The sequence below is a fragment of the Xiphias gladius genome, chromosome 12 (assembly GCF_016859285.1).
Source record: "Xiphias gladius isolate SHS-SW01 ecotype Sanya breed wild chromosome 12, ASM1685928v1, whole genome shotgun sequence".
In the NCBI taxonomy this organism is placed as follows: domain Eukaryota; kingdom Metazoa; phylum Chordata; class Actinopteri; order Istiophoriformes; family Xiphiidae; genus Xiphias; species Xiphias gladius.
In genome coordinates this window covers 15251491-15273721 of record NC_053411.1, presented here as the reverse complement: position 1 = coordinate 15273721, position 22231 = coordinate 15251491, and the positions used below count along the sequence as shown (strand labels likewise).

The window sequence follows — 22231 nt, the reverse complement described above, 5'->3', positions numbered from 1 at the left end:
ATTATTACTTTCTTGTTCCTCCCTTCTGTGACACTTTAAGCTATGAGAGTTATACATAAATAGAGTTTTATATAGTATGCATGACTGTGCATGGGATAACTGCATTTATGAATCCGTTATGTTTAATAATTGCTTAGTGTCACAAGTTTGCCTTTGCTGTATTGAATTGCATTATCACCCCTGTTTACTCATCATTAAGTAGGTGCACTTTTTCTTTCTTTCCTACCAGTAACATTTATTTCTTTTTATCATTTTTTCCTCGTCTTGAGGATGATGGCTGAATAATGTAAAAACTTAATCATTTAGTTTTTAAACACACACACACACACACGGACACACACGGACACACACGGACACACACGGACACACAACCACAAACTCCAGCCAGTCCATCCATCTAGTTCCTGTAATGGCGCTCCATCTGTGCAGTCCATTAGGTGGCATCATGGCATAATAGCGGCGCTGATGAAAATGACCCATGTGACAGCACAACACAGTCCATCCTACCCTCCCCTACAGCTGAGGCGTTAAGTGTGTTTCTTATTCCTGACCTGTGTCAAATAGTGTCACTGTTACACATCCGGGCACTTTCTGTGCATAATTCTTGAGGCTTGTGAATGTTAATAGGATTTCAATAGTATTGCCCTTCAGTCCCTCATGTGAATGTGTTCTAATAATGTTTGTATGAAGCTTTATGAAAGAGAAACAGAGAGCAGGTGCAGCAGTGTTCTTTTGTCAGTCATGTAACCGTAGATGCAGCTTTTTCTTTTTCTTTTTATTTATAGAATCTCCCAAATATATAGGATGTTAACTTTGGTAACTTTAGAAACAAGTATGATCACAGAACACCTGACGTTTTAAAGTGTATTTGCATTTATCAGATATGCACTTATATTCACAAAGTCAGTTTGTATATTATTATTTTTCTGTAATTTTATAATCATTTACTAATAAACCATTTTAAATTTACTGGAAAGAACTATGTAATTTGTTAATAATTAAAGGGAAAATAGAGACAATATGCAATGTTACACTCACAATTAATTAATTCCGTTAAAGCTGCAGTCTTTAAGATTTCATCCCTGCTTAAACGGTTTGATGCATGAGCAGCTGTTCTGTCAGAAATACAGCGGGAGAGCAACTGATGTATCTGTTTACAAGCGTGGGTAGGCAACCTCCGCCACTAACCATGAAAGTTACTATATAGAAGGTTGAAGGTAATCACAGAAAATAAATTGCATTGCATGGCTAAGGCAGATCTTAAGGATCTTAAGGATTAACTTTAAGTAGGAAAAATATCAAATTTGTCTCCAGACTAATTTACCATTCAACAAAAGAGGAATACAATCTCCAGTAATCCAGGAAATAAAAAATGATTATTTCCTTTGTGTAAATCGAGCTTTCCTTTTAAGGACATTTATTTTCCCCAACATTGGTATTGAATAACGGAGCTCTTTCCAGGCAACTTCAGCGAGAATTCTTAGGAAATTACAGACCAATGAAAAATCCTCTACATAAAGTAAACATTCAACGCTTTGCTTTGCCTCACTAAATCATAATTCTGTCATTTCACACAGTTGTAATTCTTACTTTTTATCATATTTGCCATTTATATATTCCTCCACACAACACACACTCAATTTTGTCATCTTTATACTTTGCTAACTGATTCACTTTTCCTGTCGTATCTTTGTTTTTCCTCGCTGCTAAAAATGAGGATCATGTAAGAATCTTCTAATCTAACCATATTATTCTCGAGTGTGTTTATCCACGACAGGGTGCTTGTGTTGGATGAAATATTTGAAGATTAATGGTACATTCAGTGGTGTTGTTTTTGCTGCTGGTGTGTGGGTGTGTGTGTGTGGGAGTTGCTGTGGTTTCAGGAGGTTTTCTAGTCAACTTTTACCTCAGTTTCGATCCAGAATGTTTCACTAAAGAGAATCAAAAGTCAGAGTCTGTTTGTTTTTCTCTCTCCTCCCTCTTTCTCTGCAGGCAGATGGATGATCCTTCTCTCCAGAGGTCTGGAGTGACAGATGACAGAGGGACTGATACAGAGGGAGAGAGAGAGAACAAGAGCGGCGACGTCAGAAAGGGTCACTGCGGCCGATAACAGAAAACAGAAGCAAAGGCCTGGTACATCGATCGGGAGGCGAGAAGAAGTAAGTGACCAGATTTGCTGATACTGGGATGACAATGTTTGTCACTTTCTCTCTATGTCTTTATAATATGTCTCTGTTTCTTTCATTTCCTCCCATGCTTTCTACTTATCTCTTTGTTTCTCTTTGCACAGCACTTTGTGTAAAGGCTTCTTCAGCAGATGTGCTGTTTCTAACATTATCGCTGTCTTAGCTTTAAAGCTGCAGAAGATATACTGCTACAGTTTTTCTGCACTACCACAACAGTGGCTCAACATATCGTCAGTTGATTAAACCTCTCCCGTTTTAAATGTTTGCCATGTGGCGGCTCTTCCGGGGTAAAAGCCACTGCTGGATCTGTTTAAAAAAAAAACAGATCCAGATGTTTCTGTCTCGGTTGTCCTGTAACCCTAAAGTGTATGATGGCACCTCCCAGGTGAGGCTCACCTGACAGACAGACACACACACACACACAAAGGCCTCTTTTTGCTAACTGACTAGGTTATTTGTACTGTAAGACAGTAAGCATTCAGGAAGTGCGCAAGACAAAAAAATTGAAAAACTCTACGGCAAGAAAAATTCAATAAAGTTTGTCAATCAACATGCTGTGTTTTTTCACATCTATTTTCTCTCAGCAAAGCACCACATTTTCTCTATGATTTAAATGATATAAATGCTAATTTTTCAACTAGTGGGATATGATGCAAAAAAGAAAAAAGCCAGGATCCCTCCAAAATATATTACAATATTTTTGTGCAAAACATAACCTCTGATAAATCAGATTTGATTTAGAAACACCTTTTATAGATCGCTCCAGTGCAGTTCCAGATTCTGTATTACAGAAAAAATTTTCCCTCAGATTAAATTGTGGGATGGCCCAGCAAAAGATGTCCTCAAACTCTCCTGAGAATACTGGGAGTGAAACTCTCCCGGGCTGGTCGAATATAAGCTACTGAATGGGGCGAAGCTCCCACATTTGGCTGCACAATGCTAAAAAGACAACAAACGTCATTTTCAGTAATCCTGAAACGTACCCCTAAAAGACATCAAACCCATATTCATTGTGATCTATGAGATATAATTGTAATAAAAAGCCAAGGTCAGGACAACCAGCGAACGTCTGGGGCTTATGGGAAATGGTGTTCATTAAAGGCTGCTAAAAAACATGAATATTAAATAAACCATATTAGATCATTTAAAAGGAAAAAAAAAAAACATAATCCTTATATAAACATATGAAGTGAGCCACATAACATACTGCTGAGAAAGGGCCTCTCACAAGTTGTTACAAATGTCAATAGGATTTTGAACGAGGTTTTCTTACTTCTGGAACAGAACCCGGTCGGTCAGTCAGTCATCTACAATGAAATCAAAAGTAATGAAGGGTGATACTGAAATATAAACTACTGAGTAACAATGATAAAACCCTGCAAAAGTCCAAAATGTGAGATTTCAATAATTCCACCAAACAAAATGTAATGTACCGCAGTGCATCATACAGTTTATTTACAAAGCATAAATTAATAATGTAAACATAATTAATTTCAATCAAGATGTAATAGAAACAATAGCTAAGGTTACAGTCATCAGACGCAGCCTGCAAAAAACACAAAAAATGACATTCAACATCTATAGCCGGTGGTGTTTGTGGATATGAAATATAAACCCTTGAATTTTATGCTCCAATGGGCACCGCAAGTAATGTTTTTCTTTTTTAGGGCAGTCAAATAAGAAGAAATCAGCTACAGACATGTCTGACTATTCTGTGAGCTTCCTGTTGCTGAAAAGGAGATTTGTCTCGGTTTTTCAAAAGGCTTAAATAATGGCCCAGTTGGTCATAACTAAAGCCCAGTGAAAAGCTGAGGCAGAACGGCAGGCTCCTCACAACCGACATTGCCGGTGACAAAAGCTGTTTGATCATGGTCTGAGTGGTAAAGCAGCGAACCTGACCAACGTAACAAAGTAATTATCTGACTTTATTTCCGAGACATCTACACATTTTTTTTTTCAAATGCTTAAATCCACCTGTAAAATTCTAAACTTAAGGTTTACTGACTTGGCTATTCTCAGAGCTTTCAGCCACATCTCACAGCCTCGTTCAGCAGGTGGAACCTCCTCGGGTGTCATTCCGTCGCGCCCTGACAGGCTACGAGATGCGGCCGAAAGCCTCAGGAATAGCAAAGTGAGGGAACATCGTTATATAGTATCTCTCACTGCATACGTGTTCCCAGGAGTCAAGAGTGGACCTCCATTCTTAATCCTGCAGTGTGTCTGTGTTTCCCTGACTGGAAACATCAGAGGGCAAAGGTGGAAGTACTGTAACATTTTCATAGTGCCACAGAGCTTCGTAACTGGAAGGTCAGGGTAGATGGTTGAATGCAAAGTGTCTGACTTAGACCCCAGAGACAGTGGTTTACATAACACTGTCAACCTAGTGATCAATAGCTGAGCTGGCTCTCTCCAGGGTTCAAACGTGCACTTACCAACACCTGTAGAAGCTCACTGATTACCATGTTGTATCTTGTTTGTTTAATCCATATACAAAAAGAAATGTAAAACTGACAATTGTTGGTTTTATGGGAGTTATGTGTCACTATCTAGCAAAAATTTGTTTTTATTGGAAATCATCTGACTCACTGGAACATTGTGAGGAATTAAGGTTTTACATGATACCGATGAATAATACTGAGCTTTCATTTTAGTTTTATTCCTGCCAATAGAAAGTTTATCTCCTAGGACTTTCTGATTTAGTTCTACGGCGAATCGACACTGTTGTTTTACAGTTCCATCTTCCCTAATCCGACCTTCGGACGTGGTTATTAATATAAGTAAGTCAACAATACAAACAACACGAACAGCAGACTGCAGTTTGCATCCAGCAGAAGAGCTGGACGGAAGCACTGAGCAGATGGATTGTTTTGACATAGAAGTGGTCCTGATCTTCTCAGTTACCTCTTGAGTAGTGAATAGGTACATTTCTAAAAATGTCAGACTATTCCTTTACCTATAGAAAACAGACATAGGAATCATTTCTGTAAAGGTCACACGGTGTGGGTCGTTTTGGAAGGGAATGCAAACAACTTGTTATAATTGGTCATTTTTAGCTATGAGGACCTGTTGTGGATTGCAGATGTAGGAACACACGGTGTATATGCCCACACTCACATGACGAATCTAAATGAATTATTATGTCTGCACACATCTAGAATTATGCCTGTACGGTCATTTACAAAAACAAAGCAAAATAGAGGCAAATGAATATGCTCACACACACTGAGATACAAGGGATTCACATTAAACCATTACATGCCCACACAGAGTGAAGAAACGCAAAGCAAAAGGTTTTATTATTTTGCTTATAGCAATGAGTGAAATATGTACACACACACTCAGCCTTTTCGGTTCTGCTCGTATTATCATAGACTCAATGCCCACTATACTATCTCAGCTGGAGGCCCAGGTCCGTCTGGAGATGTGCTGGCTTTTTATCTCCAACACACACACACACACACACACACACACAAGGACACACGATCGCACACAATCGCACACAAAGAAGGAAACGCTCGAGGAAGCACACACACCCGCCCGCTTTTCATTCTTAAACATGCGCCCACACAGTCCAAAAAAGATTCTCATTGGTTTTCACTCTTTCACACTCTGTCTTACTGCTTCTTACATGGAAAGACATACTGTGCGTGCACACACATTTCTCACACACACACACACACACACACACACACACACACACACACACACACACACACACACACACACACACACTCTTCCGCCTATCCTTGGAGACATTTATGAGGTGCTAAATCCCTAAGCTGTTTGAGCGGTACAGGTAAACAGAGAGGACAGCCAGTACTTATGCTCACCTAGCACACATACTGCAGTGTGAGAGTGTAAACACCAAAGCCCCTGTTTCATTCTATCTCCTTCAGTTTATTTCAAATGACTACAATGTGAGACACTGGTAATTGTTCTCTCTGCCAAACTTTTATTAGGATAACAGACGATATCTTAAGTTACTCTGGTAAATTAAGAACCGCTATGAGGAGGAGAAACAACAGAAGAAAAAGAGGGAAAGAAGAAGAATTGAGTGGGTAAAAAAAAAAAAATGGGGTAGGGATCCAAAGAGGTAACAAAGGAAGGATGGAAAAACTTAAGGAATAATTTAACAGCATGGAGGAGGGTAAATGGAAGGAAGGAAAGCTGGAAAGATCAACGCGTACATAAATTTAGAGGGAACTGGAAAGTAAGAATATACAAGGACGGATGGGAAGGACGATGTAAAAGAAAGAGAGGAAAGTGTGATTGATTAATTGAGATGAATACAAATTGTACAACCGGGATAATTCAAAAGAAATGATCTGATCTCATTGTTGTTGTTGCTTCCTTCCACAGAACAACCTGTTCCTCCACTTTGACCTGAAAGAAGAGAAGCCACTTGCAACACCTTGGACACAACCAACCACGCCAGGGGAAACCAGCCGAATTCAGATATAGAGACTAAAACTATCCAGCAAAGATTTGACAGATGGGTGGATGCAGCAGGCAGCAGCCATGGATATGAACAATTCAGTTTTTAGCTCCAAACTAGGGACTCGTAAAACGCTTGTCTATATCATGTGGTGGATGTGACTAAACATCGAGAAGCAACACAGGACGTTTTGGCTCATCATATGCCTTGAGAACTCATCGCCAATGATCTACTGGCAAGAAATGGGAGATTCAACCCTCAGTGAACAATTTGCGACCGTTTGCAGCTAGCAAGACTTTACTGAAATACAACTCCAGAACCATTGTAGCTAGTTCCTCCCCATGCCCTCTTCCCCATCCCTGTCATTCCCCATCCCCCAAGGTGTGCCCTCCCTGTTTTCTCCCCTTCCCCCAGATCCCATTTTCATCAGTCTGTACTTTTTTAATGATGTGCTCTTGATTAAGAATCCATTTTGGAAGACACACTTTAAAACTCTTCTAATAGGTTAGGTTATCTTTCTCTTTACCTTCTTCTTTCCTCCACTGGTGAAAAAAGTGAATTTAAACCAGGGGGGGTCCACCCTATTTTCAACCTCCATTAGGGTAAGGGTCTCACTTTGGGATGGGTGGCCCAGCAAGGGCTCTCCTTGGTGGGTTCGGCACCACCACCTCCTCTCTGGAGGTTGGAGGTCGGGTGTCTTGGCCAAGCAACAACCCTCTGGATCTCAACCAAACACTGCCATGGGGGGTCGTTGGAGGTGGTGGTGCGGCAGCCATGAGTGCAGGTCTGGACAATTTTACCCAGGAGTCTGTCACCAAGGCCGTGATCAAAGAGAAAAACTGGCCGGCGCTGCTTATACTCGTCATCATCGCACTGACGATCGGCGGCAACATCCTGGTGATCCTGGCGGTGTCACTGGAGAAGAAGCTCCAAAACGCCACCAACTTCTTCCTGAGGTCACTGGCTGTGGCAGATATGCTCGTAGGCATCCTGGTCATGCCAATCTCCCTAATCAACATCCTCTACGGTGAGTCACAAAAACACCTCTGTAAGGTGTAAAATTGGAGACACATAGAATTTTGAATGAGCAACAAACAACAAATTGAAGGTCAGTGATACAGTTTCCGCAGTGTACACCTTTTAGACGTCAGTTCTTTGTTCTAGTGTTCTAGCCTCGCCCAGGATTTCAGATATCAGCCTCTGAGATTTCTACCTAAACCCCAAAATACTGGATGTGGATTTTACCCAAGTATTGGACAAATTAAGATTTTGACCTGATGTTGGCACTCAATGAAAAGTAATTACAATCCATCCTGAGGAGGACATGAATGTCTGTGGCTGACTTAATGCCAGTCCATCTCATAGTTGTGTAGACATTTTACTCTGAACCGTAAATGGTGGTGCTTGAGGAAAGCACCATGTTAAACACAAGATCAATTTGTCATGCATTCTGTCCTTGAGTTGTACGTTAGGAACTAGTTTTACACACTTACCTGCACAGACTTACCCGATGGGCCCACCGGCGAGCCCCCCGTTGAGCACAATATGAGGCAGATGGCCCGACCGGCTATGAGTGCTTCTAACTACTGATTTTCATTCTTTACCCTTGCTCAGTCTAATCATGAAAAGACAGATACACGCCTATAAATCTCACCCAATATTTAAAAAATCTTCACAGCAAATTTCTACCCCTGATCTTGAGCATGCACCCACTCAACAGCTGTTGCCTGTACACTGTGACATGCGCCTTGTCTTTATTTCAGAATACTTTTCAGGGAAATTACTGAAATGATTATTGCTTCTCTGAGACACTGCACACTTTTATTTTGTGACTGATTCAAAAGCCAGGGGATGCCAATTTGATAATTGCAATATCATACCAGCTATCAACTGCTGTTCTTGCCTGCAATATCCGTGCCAGAATTCTGCATGAACGCCCACATTAGCTTAATAGGGTGGCGGGTTGTTGTATCGTAGGCTGTGTATTGAGTTTCCTTTCCAATGTTGAGTAAAAACATTAAATTAAAGAGAGGCTTACCTCCTCTGACATTTCACCCAGGTGTCTAAGTTTGCGCCGCAAAGGAAAGGTGTATTTCTTACTGTGTACCTGTAAATGTCACCATCACAGAACTGATCACAGAGCTGATATTAAGTGAGAAAATCTTTTGCGGAGCTGTACATTAACAGACATTACCCGTTGCAGTTTTCAGTGACAGTGATCCCTGTCAGCGACCACATCGCTGACTTCCAAGAACTCTGAGGACTTTCTCCTGAATGTATCTGTAGTTTCAAGCTTGTTACCTTACCGCAAACACCAACACTAATTCTGTGTCACAGCCGTTGCCGTTGTCCCAAAATGCTTTGCACCTATAGAATCAGGAGACTTAGTGCTTTCAAACAATGTGTAATTTGTCAAGGTTGTGTCTGATTCAGACCAAAACACACCTAAACACACCTAAAGTAAACCGTCCCAAGGTGGGACAGTGTATTTTAAAAGGTTAATTTTTTTTATTGATCATGAATTTTAGCGAGTCTAACCTTGAGCGTTTTATGGTTTTGTTGTGTCTGGGGAGTCAAGTCTCAAGTAATTCAAGTCTTAAAGCAGTCTAGTCCGTGTCAAGTGTTAAGCCCCTATTTTTGTGAATTAAAGCTGCATCCAGCGTTCAATTCAATGTTGACCAACTAGTCGCCAACTTTGTCTGTCCATTGTTTGGTGCCGAGCAGGTAATGTACAGTAGTTTATCAGAGCTTTTTTGCTGAAAACAGTGGCCTGCTGCAGCCGAATTAACGACGCTAATTGAACGGTGAGAGTGAACCAGAACAGTTTAAAGGTGGACCTGAAAACCAAAACAATGCGATGAAGGATGCTAAAACACTCCTGAAAGCTAATAAAAAATATATATCTCTATGGGATTGTCACTACTGTACAAGTGACCTCTTTCACATTATACATAATCACTTGATCCACTTGTAAAACTACTTATAAGTGCATCTTTAAGGGAACGAATAAAAACATTAGGTCCAAACAATATTATACTATATACAGTAGAATTATGTCAGTTTACAAATAACATTTTTAATCGTTAAGGTCACGTTGCAACATTTCCTGGCAAGTACGTATCTGAGCTTTCAAATTAAAGTCATTCGATGCATCGTTATCATAAAAATGTAAATTATGGCCAGATCTTCGGGTTGAAGATGTGAAAAATATGACTTATTTTCAGACACTGTCACATCTGTGGTTAATTTGATCCAATATTTGTCTAAATTCCTTGAGACTGCACAGGCTTGATGTGTGAGTACGTCGTGGTCTAGGATAACGGAGTATATGTCATTCTAATCTGCTGTTAGCAGAGACAGCTAAATATGAATAAGCTGATATGGTTACAATCACGAAAGGCCAACAAATTAGGAAAATAGATGATTAGGCTCAGTTGGTGCTAAATCGTTTGTGACTCGGTTTGCATTTTCGCATCTCTTGACAGTGATGTCGATGTGAGGCGTCTCCTGGCTTATCGGCCGATGACACATGTGATCACTTTGTCTCCCAGAGAAAACATTTTGATGAACTAAGCTTGGGTGCAAACAGTTAAGGTATTTAAGCCGAAGCGTATCGCCTGAGGGAAGAGTGTGTTCAATTTTTACCAGTGTGACAGAGGAGAAGAGGCAGAGTCGGAAACGTCAACGTTGATGTTATCTTGACAGGACAAGAATGGGAGGGAGGGAGTTTTCCAAAGTTGGAAAAATGACCCTGATGATGTCAGCAGGGGGATTTCGGCTTGGGCTTGAGACTTAAAAGGACTGGCATTAATTAAGATTTGCCCTCCAGTGACATTGTCAGACTCACGATGAACAGTTTAAAACAAAAAGATCGAAGAATAGAAGCAGCAGAACCAGATGTGTTGTCTTTTTTTATTCCCCATTTTCTTCTTCCCTGTCAAAACCTGGCGCCCACATTACCCACAATGCAACTCAGCCACCGACAGTGTAAACAGAGATTCTGGTGTGATATGCTAGTAGCAGCTTATGTAGCCTTGAGCTTCCAGCCTCGAGCAGAGATGAGGAGAGGGGTACGGAGGTGTTGTAAGCTCGATTCAGTCTAACTCCAAACCCCCAGATATTTTGAGCTGCATCATGGGGAATGTAGTATTCAGTGTTTCCAGAGCTTGACCCATGCTAGGGCCTAACAGTCAGAATATCTCAGCCTCTGCTGCTTCAATTTTGACCTTTCTTTTTAAAACCGTCTCTTGTGAGACTCTCAAATTTATGGAGGTACATTACTAAATCAACGGATGAACCGGTGCTGAAATAAGTCGTGACTTACAACCCTAAAAAAATGCAGATGTGGATCTACACATGTGAGAATAGTACTCAAATGTAATCTTTATTCCTTCTTCTGCCTTATGCCTTTTCATCCTGAAGCTCCTCTGTCTCTTTACTGCATTCGTGTCTCTGCTTCGTAGCCGTCACGAATCCTTCAGGAATACTTAACAGAGCAGGGAAGGTTGACCTGCCGCGTAAAGGACTGCGTACGGTCAGCGGACACACTTGCTCGCTCACTCTGTGTCTGTCGGTTGGTTGAAGCTGCTTCTGCTGATGATTGCTCACTGCAGTAATTAGTGTTTCGCATATACGCACACAGAGAAAAAAAAAATGCAGAGAAGTGTGTCTTTTTTTTCTCTCTCTGTTTCACGAACAGATGCACATGCACATCGAGACAGATGGGCAATGTGTCTCTCTGTCATTTTATATGCACACCCACAAAAGAGCACTAGTCCCTTACAAACACCCATGCACAGATGCTCACGCACACTTAAATGGAGCTTGGATCTATACCTGCAGTGTTCTCCCCCTCCGACTGGTACTTGACTGCAGTGATCCCCACGGCTGGCTGAGTGATAGACCTGACAGCAGCTCACACACACACACACACACACACACACACACACACACACACACACACACACACCCCTTCACACAAACATGCACAAGGCACATCACAGAATGTTTGCACAATTTCAAATCGACGGGGAATCATTCAAATTCAGTAACAATGATGATGCCAGCGATCACGATGGGGATGGCAATCGTGACGCAAAAAAAGGTAATTTAGCAACTTTTTATCCCCATATACTCGCAGCTGTGCAAACACTTGCCCGCACAGTTTGCTGTCTGCTGTCACACACCGCTTTTGACAAACATGTTTGAATGTCTTTAACTGCAATAAACAGAATGATGATTATATATAATTGATAGAGTCTAAGCCTCAAAAACAATCACACACACACATATGTCACAGTGTCAGGCAGCCCCAGCTGGGCTCACACACAACTGGCGTGTTCTCATCACACAAACACACACACGTTCCCATTCGCATAACCTCATTGTGTCCTGTGTTACATGAAAGTGTTGGAAATATGGCCGTGTGCAGCATATATGGCCGGGGGGGCAGATTAAGCAAGTGTCGGTAAAATTCCTGCAGAAGAAACACAAACATGTACAGGGGGAAGCTAATGGTCTCTATTCTCTAATTTGAAATGTTTTTTTTAATTTCTTTCTGCCTTATCATTGATTTTTCGAGGGTGGAATGTTTCGCTTCGTTTTCAGAAGACATCTTTTTGGCGTCTAACGTTGTGTCCGATTTCCTTCATTTCTGTCACGGCTCTGTGAGGACATGCTGTCAACATTTGCACTGTCGTGATACTTTCCAATTCCTTCTTCTCCCCTAAAACTGCTAAGCAGAACTTCAAGCTCTCTGGTGCGAAGTTTTTTTCTACTCTTGGGTCACATTTTTGTTAATTTAAAAACTTGGGCGCAAATGGAGTGTAACAGGAGCGCCGATGTGCTAATGACCGGATCTCACAAATGCACACCTCATCATGAGCAGGCGGCCTTCGTCGGGATGAAACGAGTCATTTACAACAACTTTAGTCAGTTAAGACAGCTTGCGGAATCAGACTTGGGATACCGGTACAAGCAAACATGTCAGAGGAAAGTAAGAACAATTTTGGATGACTTTTAAAAAAAAAAAAAAAAAAAAGTTCTTGCATCAAGACCAGTGTTTCTGCATGTTTTTCCACACTGAATTGTGGGTGATGTAGGTTTTGACAAGGAGGAAGAATGCGTGGAATTGAGGCGGTTCTGCCGCTTCAATTTTCATCCTTTTTTTAAGTGTCTATCGTGAGCCCAACCGTGCTAAGGGTGCGAAATGCTTGCACCGGCAACATCATCCTTGTGCGTTGTTTTTGTGGTGATTTTGCATTGCTTCCACACCCAACAGGTCCCCCAAATTAAAAGACCACGCACGTTTTTTTTTTGTCCGTACCCTTCGCAACAACACACGGAAGAGGGCTCCGATCTGAGGCCCCCTATCAGCGCGACACCATTTGCCTGAGCTCTACAAAACTCGTATAAATCACTGTTGAAAATAATTCCATTTCATAGCGGGACAGCGCTGTGATTAAGTTTTGGTAGGACAGTCTATTTAAACCAAATGTAGCCAGGAAGTCTTCTGTTGTTCGGGTATTGGTATTATAATGTCTATAGTATTATAAGAGACACCTAGACAGGGCATTGGCAGGGTGTTAGATTCTAAAATATCCTGCTCATTAAATGGTGGATTTCTGCCTGTAAAAGCCAACTCATTTTGAATCCTTTTATATTTAATAATTGTATTTTCCTTTGCTATACTGCAACACTGCTCTTTGACAGGGTAAGGAACATGAGAAATTGCAGTTTTTCTCAATGGCAATGGAAATTTTGTTGTATATATTAATGTAGTCCTCACTTTTCAAATCCGATTTTACTATTCAACACTAATTTGACATCTTCCAATTACTCTAAATGTGATCTTGGCCATAAAGGGAGAGGAATACGGTAGTATTTCAGATTGCTTGTTTTCTTATTTGGCTCTTCGTGTGCATGCTGACAGAGCATACGAGTGAAAATAACACACTGATAATTTATGAAGTGAGGAGTTTGCTCATATTCGGAGGTGTGACATAAACAAGGAAGGAACAGCAGAATGTATCGCACCTCTAATCTCACCTTCAAACATAAAGTAAACACAGAAACAAATGTATCTTGTGAATGTGAGGTTTTAGATATACAGGAATAAGATGTTTCAAAATAAGAGCGTAACAGAAGACGGGGTAAGAAAACGAGAGGAAACAAAAAAGGGCAGAGAGGGAGATGACATCTTATTGATCCAGATAGAGCAGGAGTATATCACACACACACTCAAACACACACACACAAACACAGGAACAATCAGACTTACATAGAGCCCAGATTGGGAGCCCAGATTTTCTCGCTGACAAAACACACACGCAAAAACGTACACACACACACACACACACACACACAGGATGATGCCGGACTTCTTCCCATCCCTTATATTAGATGTGTCATCTCTGCTTTAATGAACTGGAAGGAGGGACTGTAATATAAAATACAACGAGGGGGAGAGATAAATTGAACGGTGCTGAGTTGTTTGGGGCGGTGGATGGCGTTCTTTACCCTCCGACAAAATCTATATGACAACAGAAACAACCCAGACTCATTCAACTTCACAGAGGGCAGCATCTAACTTGTAAAACCTGTAATCAAAAAGAGAACTTATTTCTTTTATATATACGAATCCTAAAGTTCTAAAGGTCGCAACGAATGTTGGCTTTTATTCATTTATTTTTTTAATTGTAATGATCTCTCCCTGACCCGAGTACCCGAGTGTTTTAACGCACCCGACCTCACCGCGACTTTAATCATACGTGATTTGTCTTTCCATAACCTGGAGCCCGCTGTGGATGTCATGTGCAGATACTGTAGCGAGGAAGTTTGCACCGGAGGTTTCTGCAGGATGTCTGGGCCTGCTCGGGGATCGGGCCATTTTCAGGCTGACTCAGGCTGCAGTCTGATCCAACCGACAAAAGCTTTACGTAAAAGGTTCACATTCATATTTTGGATTCTGCTTCTCTCTTTCTGAACGTCCCGAGCGTTAAAGTGGTCAGAGAACTATATCTACAAAAATCACAAAGATGATTTTTGTTACCAGTTACCTCTCACTTTAATCAGATATTCTCGTTTAGCATTAACAGAGATTGATGTAAAAATTCCATCCTTCTCAAAAGACGAATATAGTTACTCCAGAAAAGGACAGAAGAATATTTGTAGTTTGCTTTCATTGCTTTGCAGACGATATGTAGAAACGCAGAAATAATTTGTGAAAGTAAATCCAAACTTCCTTCTTGGAAGCCAATGTGAGCTCAAGCTAAACCAGTAGGCTATATACTGTACAATCCAACCAGTTAAGGGTCACCTCAAATCCCTCTTTGAGCGATGTCTGATTTCTTTATATCTGTAAATCATAACCTCCCTGCACTGCCACGGCACTTCAACTGAAAACACAGGTAGCAGAGAAACAACATAATCCCAAAATGCTGTTTTGAGAGGAAAGTATTTTATAAGCATTGTTTAGCTCTAGCACTCAGAGTAGATTTGAGTCTCTCCGTGTATTTACCAGAAAATCCAGCGCACCCGCTAGGCAGCTGAGTAACACCTTGTGTGTGTCTTTGTGTGTGTGTGTGTGTGTGTGTGTGTGTGTGTGTGTGTGTGTGTGTGTGTGTGTGTCTCTGTGTGTCATGCAGTGCCCCCAATAAGTGTTTGACCTCTGAAAAGTTATGCAAGCTGCCTCCCACTCAGCGCACACACACGAACGAGCACATGATTCACTCCACATGCATCACATACACACTGCCTGTTCTACGAATCAGAGATGAAATTAAGGGGGATGTTTGTGTGCGTTTGTGACTGTGTGTGTGTGTGTGTGTGTGTGTGTCTTTGGCCGCAGGTCTTGTCCTCTGTGAAGAAGGGACTGCTCACATAGGTAGCTGCAGGCGTAGAAAGACACAGAGACAGACTTTGTAGTATACGTCCTCTTTAGAAAGCTGACACAGCTGGATATAAAACAGAGCCCAGGTGCACAGAAGCACAGTCAGTTTCCTCTGATGTTCTTCAGTTGCATATTCCATTTTATTCTTTTATCACTCTGGACAGGACAACCTTTAGGAGAAACACATCTCTTGGAAACAAGAAAAGACCGGTTTCAGAAGATCCTCCTTTACACAGTGATCGCACGAACCGAGTCTTTTTTTTTTAACCTTTAACTTCCGTTTTTGCGGTGACCTGCGATTTGGGAAACATTGATATGAATTTCAGATGCTACCGAGAGGAGAGTGACAAATAAAGACATGAACCACAGTGTTAAAAACAAAAAAATTGTGCAAAAAAAAAAAAAGCTCACTTGAATTTTTGTAACAGCCACACGCTTAAATACATTTTTTCCCCCAGTGTACCTCTCCTGCAGGTGGGTAAAATTGTGCCAGGGTATCATTTTAGCCTGCTAGGTAGCCAACATACCAATCAGGCTAATTTATTTCGCTCAGTTTGAGCAAAGACCTTCAACCTCCCCTGTGGAGGGTCAGAAAACAGGGGGATCTCAGCCTTGGGGATCAATACAGCATCACCGAACAAATTTTTAGCTTCACAAACTGTGGAGTATCTCTAATGTTGGTCTCGAAGTGTAACACTTCGCTGTGCTGCTTGCGTGGGTTAGGAGATTTAATTTCAGTTGAAGAATCGCCAGGAGAGAGTTCACAGTTTTGAGTGAAATGTCTCCTCATCTATTGAATGGATTGCCTTTAAATTTGGTACCCACATTCATGTTCCCCCTCAGGATGAACCGCAGTCACTTTAGTGATCCCCCACTTTTCATCTAGCGCCGTCACCAGGTCAAAATTTTAGCTTGTCCAGTTCTTTGGTCTATGAGCAAATACCTGCAGAACTAAAGACATTCCCGTCAGCCTCAGCCGTACTTCGTTTTGAGTGCTAATTAGCGATTGTTAGCATGCTAACATGCTAAATTAAGATGGTGAAAACGGTAAACATTATACCTGTTAAACATCAGCATGTTAGCATCATCATCGTGGGTATGTCAGCAGGCTGACGTTAGCATTTAGCTCAAAGCATCGCCGCTGCGCCTCAGTGCAGTCCCGCTGAGTCGCTAGCATGGCTGTCAACTATGGTCTCGTGTTAAATCTTCATTTACCTTGTAACTTTTATTTCACACTTGCAAGCTGCCCAGCAAAACCACAGTCTGACCCGGATTCTTCCTGCCTGTCCAGGCCTCGAACTGGCAACGTCCCTGGTCACAGCCTGCCGCTTTTAATGTTTGGTTCAAAGATCAGTGATCAGATATAAAGTTCTCTTCACTAACCTGTCATCATTACTCAGACTTTGAGATGATCTTTTATATCTGCTTATTCACTGGTAGTATTTATTCATCTCTTAACTTTGGTAAGTGTCAGAATAAATGAAGAATTTTCCCCCAAACTAAAAATAAAAGCTTTTTTGTATTTTTTTTTTTTTTTAAAGATGAAACAGAACACTTTGTTCATTAAATAGACGATGATTAGATTTAAAAAGGTTATCTCTCTGGTTTACCAGCCAACAAGTTAACTCCTCCTCATTTGTTGGTTCTTGCTGGATCAAAACGTTGCCCGATAACGAAAGTGGTGTGAACGCCTTGGACAATGTACTTCTTCCCTTCAGTATCTCTCCGTTATTTTTATCTTTTCTGACACACATGACCCCCGAGATTTCCACATGAATGCAGAAAGACATATTTTATACTTTTAAATATATAAATTAACTCCACTGTAGAAAAATTGAAAACATTTATATAAACTACATTCAATAGATCACAGATGTGCGATGATGAGCCTCATTTAATGACATTCAATTTTTCCTAGTGTGGGTATGGTACAATGAACATTGTTATTCATGTTTCTCTTTTGTCAAATCCTTTTCATAATCTTGTCATCTTTTTTTTTTTTTTTTTTTTTTTTAATCTAAGAATCAGCAGGATGCAACAAACCTTGGGTTTCACAAAACCAGCAACTCAGACACAATCACATGCCCATGCAAACGCAGACAACAGGGACAGGAAACCCTTTGCTCTCTTATTTTTCATACGTCCACATGTACTGTGGCCCTGCACGGAAACAACGCCTTTCATAAATAGTTTTAACAGTAGCTTTACCCTCCTACTGGCGACATTTGTATGCAAACTAATTATCCAATCTTAACATTTCTAACTACAGAACTGTATATGTAAACAGCTTTATGTAATTATCCTAATCATAATAATCTGAGTAATACATGTAAACCAGGCAAATGCTGTCATTAAACCTGAACCTGATTCATCAGGGGAACTGGTGAATTTAGTGCCTGTCAGGTGTGGTGTGCCTTGTGCTTTGATGTACTCTGGTTAATTAAAGATTAGTCAGCCTGTACATGCTGCGTCTTAAGCCTTTATAGTCCGCTGACATTCACTCAGTCAGGCCCTCAGAACAGATTTAACATATTTACGTCACCGCTTTCCAAGTCAACAATATCATCTGCAGCGGGGGGGGCGAAACTGGGAGTACACTGCCGAGATTTGCCTGATAATCAGGTGTTTCCCTTTCCACGTATCTCTCTCTCTCTCCGTTCCTCCAGACTACGCCTGGCCTCTGCCCAGCACCCTGTGTCCAATCTGGATCTACCTGGACGTGTTGTTCTCCACCGCCTCCATCATGCACCTGTGTGCCATCTCCCTGGACCGATACGTCGCCATCCGCAACCCCATAGAGCACAGCCGCTTCAACTCCAGAACCAAAGCCATGATGAAGATCGCCGCTGTCTGGACCATATCTATAGGTCAGAATGCACCACACAGTCTAGTTTAATTTTTGATACAGAAAACTGTTACACATTCCTAATTACAAAATAAAATTCTAATCAGGAGCATAATCCAGTAGTTTACATTAAATCAATCATGCCCAGATTTGCATGAATGAGCAGTTTACATTCACGCTGCCAAGAGGAAGAAGCCTATCAATTTTTGAGACACCCGTAGTACCATAGTGGCATGCTACCACTAAAAATTGCTGCTTTTCTTTAAATTTATAGCAGTCCATAAAAACAAGTGATTTCGACTGAGCAAATTAAACAAATACCAGATTTTTAGTCAATATGAGACATGATGGAGTCTTAAAGGGTCAGGCACATTTTGCCTTTGACGCCTTTTGGTGTCCAGCCGTGCAAATTGTGTGGGTTTTCTTGCCTACATCTTAAAACGTGATTTTCTGCCTCCGTGCCAACACAATGGAGGTAAGTGGCATTTTGTCTGTGGTGCTCACGGCAAAAATTTGTCAACTTGACTGACAGCTTGTCTCACAAAATGCAGTGTCTTTGTGACTCTGGAAGGATCCAGTCGAACGATTTCAATTGGAAAAACCACCAGTTTCTTTGCTATTACATTATTCGGTGTTCAGTCAAATTGAGTATAATAATTGTTGTTTGTGGTGTAATTGTCTGAATAGGTAAAAGGTTTTTGAGATGCTCCTTTACCTCACTCGATAATGTCATTTTTTTTTTTTTGTCATGAGTTGAGATGATAATAATGGACCTTGTTAACCTGAAACCTTTTTATGTTTTCATAGTAAACCTTTGGAATGGAAATAGCAGCCTCTTAAGATGTATCTCGTGTCACACCCGATGCTTTTATACAGACTTGAACGGTAATTTGGAAAAACGGAAAAGAGTACTGCTGCATACCTAATGAAAGCGGTTCACAGTGAGGTCTGTGATTTACATAGAGTAATGTGGACATTGCTTTTGGAAAGACACACTGCTGCTGATTTTTTTTGTTTTTTTGGTGTTTTTAGCACCACATAAAATCATAATTCGTTTGGATTCTCTTTTTGTCATTCGGGTGAACTCACCCTTTAATGTTTGTGATCCATTTACACATGCAAGGAGTGACTCTCCGGTGTCAGAGGGGTGGTGATTCACTTTTAAGGTCATTTCTGGGGCCGGATATGTGGTGTTGCTGCATTGGATTTCATTATGTTTGTACGTTCTTCTTGTAAATTTGTCCACCCCCTATAGGCCCACGCAGAGAGTTGCCAGATTGATGACTGTTGTTGTACTTTTAGGGATCCTCAGGCAGTTTCTGCAAAGGTCCTACCAGCACACCTACTGACTTTCCGACACACTGGGAACATTGTCAGTTTGTTGACGCTCAAAGCAGCTCATTGCTACAGTTGGAACCGATTTGGAACACGTACTTCTCTAATCCTCAGAGGTGATCGCAGCACTTTTTATATTCATCTTTATCAATAGCGAAGACAAAGAAATGCAAATCAATGAATTATGTCATCTGAAAATTCATGGCAAGTATCATAGCCGGGAGATGTTATCTAGAGTACGTAAAACCAAATGCTGTAAACTGTTCGCTATACGTGCAGTATATGTATGAGTGGTTTTTGATTGAATAGCCAATGCTGTGATTCAGAGAGCAAACCGAGAGCGAGCTGATTAGGGGTCTCACACAAGCTGACGGGTTTCGCATTGTAGTCAGGCTCTTCGAGGAAATAAGGAAATATAGGAAACCTCCCTGCTTTTTGACATTTTACATATATTAACTTTTGGTTCTCATTTCTTCTTGACGCTCCGAGAGTGTAAAATAGGAATTAAAATGGTTTCAAGGCAGAATAACTGATTGGAAGAAATAATAATAAGATATTACAGAAGTTATACAACAAATCAGATTCATTCTTAAAAAATGGAAATCTTGAAAAAAGTTGTTGACAAAATAATCTCACCACATGGTCCATTTAGTAGCTGTTCTGGAGCTTTCAATCATATCACATGACCTTCATGAGCAGAACTGTAGGTGCTCAAATTTCCACTTTCCTGAGGGGGGAAAGACTTCTCATTCATTAGGGTTTGAAAGTTGATCTTTAAAGTTCATTCTTAATCTTGGAAACAGTAGTTTTCACAATAATCTCACCGCAAGGTCCATTTAGCAGTAGTTCTGGAGCTTTTGATCATTTAGCATGATCTCTACTGCAGATGAAAAAAGAAGTTACTTAACGATAATTTCCTTTTTGTCCTGGTTCAAACCTTCCTGATCACTTGGTTTCCTTTCCCTTCCCTGGTTAGAGCAATCTTTTCAGCTCTATAATAGCCTGAAGTAATGTGTTTGTGTGTGTGTGTGTGTGTGTGTGTGTGTGTGTGTGTGTGTGTGTGTGTGTGTGTGTGTGTGTGTGTGCGTGTGTGTGCGCGTGTGTGCGTGTGTGCGTGTGTGCGTATTCTGGGGAGAAAGTAGTGCCTCCTTCTGGGGAAAGTGCTTAGGAATCGGATGACTTTTCTTTTTTTCTCAGCCCCCCCTCTGTCCGTCTGACGTCCAGCTACTGTTGATGTTGTTCCGTGCCCTTTAAGACCCAGGAGGGCTTCCAGGTCTTAACGCGTACAACCACACACACACACACACACACACACACACACACACACACACACACACACACACACAATCGCACTTGCACACACATGCAGTTTATCTGAACATATCATTGGCCTAATGTCCTCTGACCCAACACCAAAGGCAGCTCTATGCAAAGTCATGGCATTAATGCGTACACCTCCTTGGGATGGACACTTAAAAAACTGACAAAAGTATAGCGAGTATGTTCACAAAACATCTGACTGAATACTGAATGTACTGTTAAAGGGCCATATTGTCTCACACTGCAGTGAACAAAGGAAACAGAGGAGCTACTCCCAGCTGTAAAACATTCAAATGGAATTCAGTGATTTCCTGTTAGTACAAAATGATCGAGTACAATGATTCCTCACGGCGAAAGCAGTGCAGTGTGATAACTGGTAATACATACTGTGGTCTGGTATTTTGTTTTGAATCGGGACACAGCACTTATCATCCCCGTCTGAGGAAATAGTGGATCCCAAATCTGATCATCCACGTCACCGCATCCCGAACTTTTCTACCTGAGGTATTGTCAGAGCCCTGTCAAATGGGTTCAGGTAACCCCTCATCAAATCGTTTCGATGGACAGGACGGCCTTCATGCTGTTGTTCACAGCAGAAAGAACAGAGTGGCTTTGGCAGGTCCCTGGCTGCACATGTTTCTAGCTTGATCCTTTGTTGTTTTTTTTTTCAACCAATATTCCATGGCTTTAGCTTTTATCAATTTTGACTTTTCTGCTTCTTAACTCATCTTCACCTATTGCAACACTTGGTGCGAAGCTGTCACAACTGACTCAGGTCGGAGGGAAGCTGAGGCTCGTCCTCTGCAGTCAGCATGTCCTGTGTTGCAAGAACGGGAAAAGACACCCCTCATTCTGACTTTGGAGCATTCACGCATGATTCCACGGTGCTGAGCTCTAGTGCTAACCTTTGAAGCTACGCGTTTGTTGCAGTTCGTTACCAAGCGAGCCAGATACCGACCAACAGCCTAGAGCTCCTGTAAAATTGTCTGAATCGATTGTGTTAGTGTTAATATTGGGTTTTGTATGTTGATGCAGCTGCCAGAGGTGGTGTGTTTTCAGCCGTTCCGTCTGCAGTTCTTATCACCAAGTGGGAGATACCGTCAAGTGTCAGAAATTCCCCGAATCTCCAATTTGGGATTTAAAATCGCAGGTTGACATGAACGGTGTTTCCCACTCGGCTGCTCGTGATTACAGTTTTAACAACATGATGTGAACGCAGC

General features: G+C 41.3%; 1 protein-coding gene across 1 annotated transcript in view; it reads left to right on the top strand.

Moving 5' to 3' along the window:
* The window catches only part of htr2cl1 (5-hydroxytryptamine (serotonin) receptor 2C, G protein-coupled-like 1), a 107371-nt gene that overhangs the window by 73298 nt on the left and 11842 nt on the right, over nucleotides 1-22231 (top strand). Inside the window, exons 4-6 of the mRNA XM_040140357.1 lie at nucleotides 1993-2159; nucleotides 6546-7648; nucleotides 18178-18378. Of these exons, the coding sequence (XP_039996291.1) occupies nucleotides 7243-7648; nucleotides 18178-18378 (607 nt within the window). The 5' untranslated portion in view covers nucleotides 1993-2159; nucleotides 6546-7242. The remainder of the gene's footprint in view (nucleotides 1-1992; nucleotides 2160-6545; nucleotides 7649-18177; nucleotides 18379-22231) is intronic.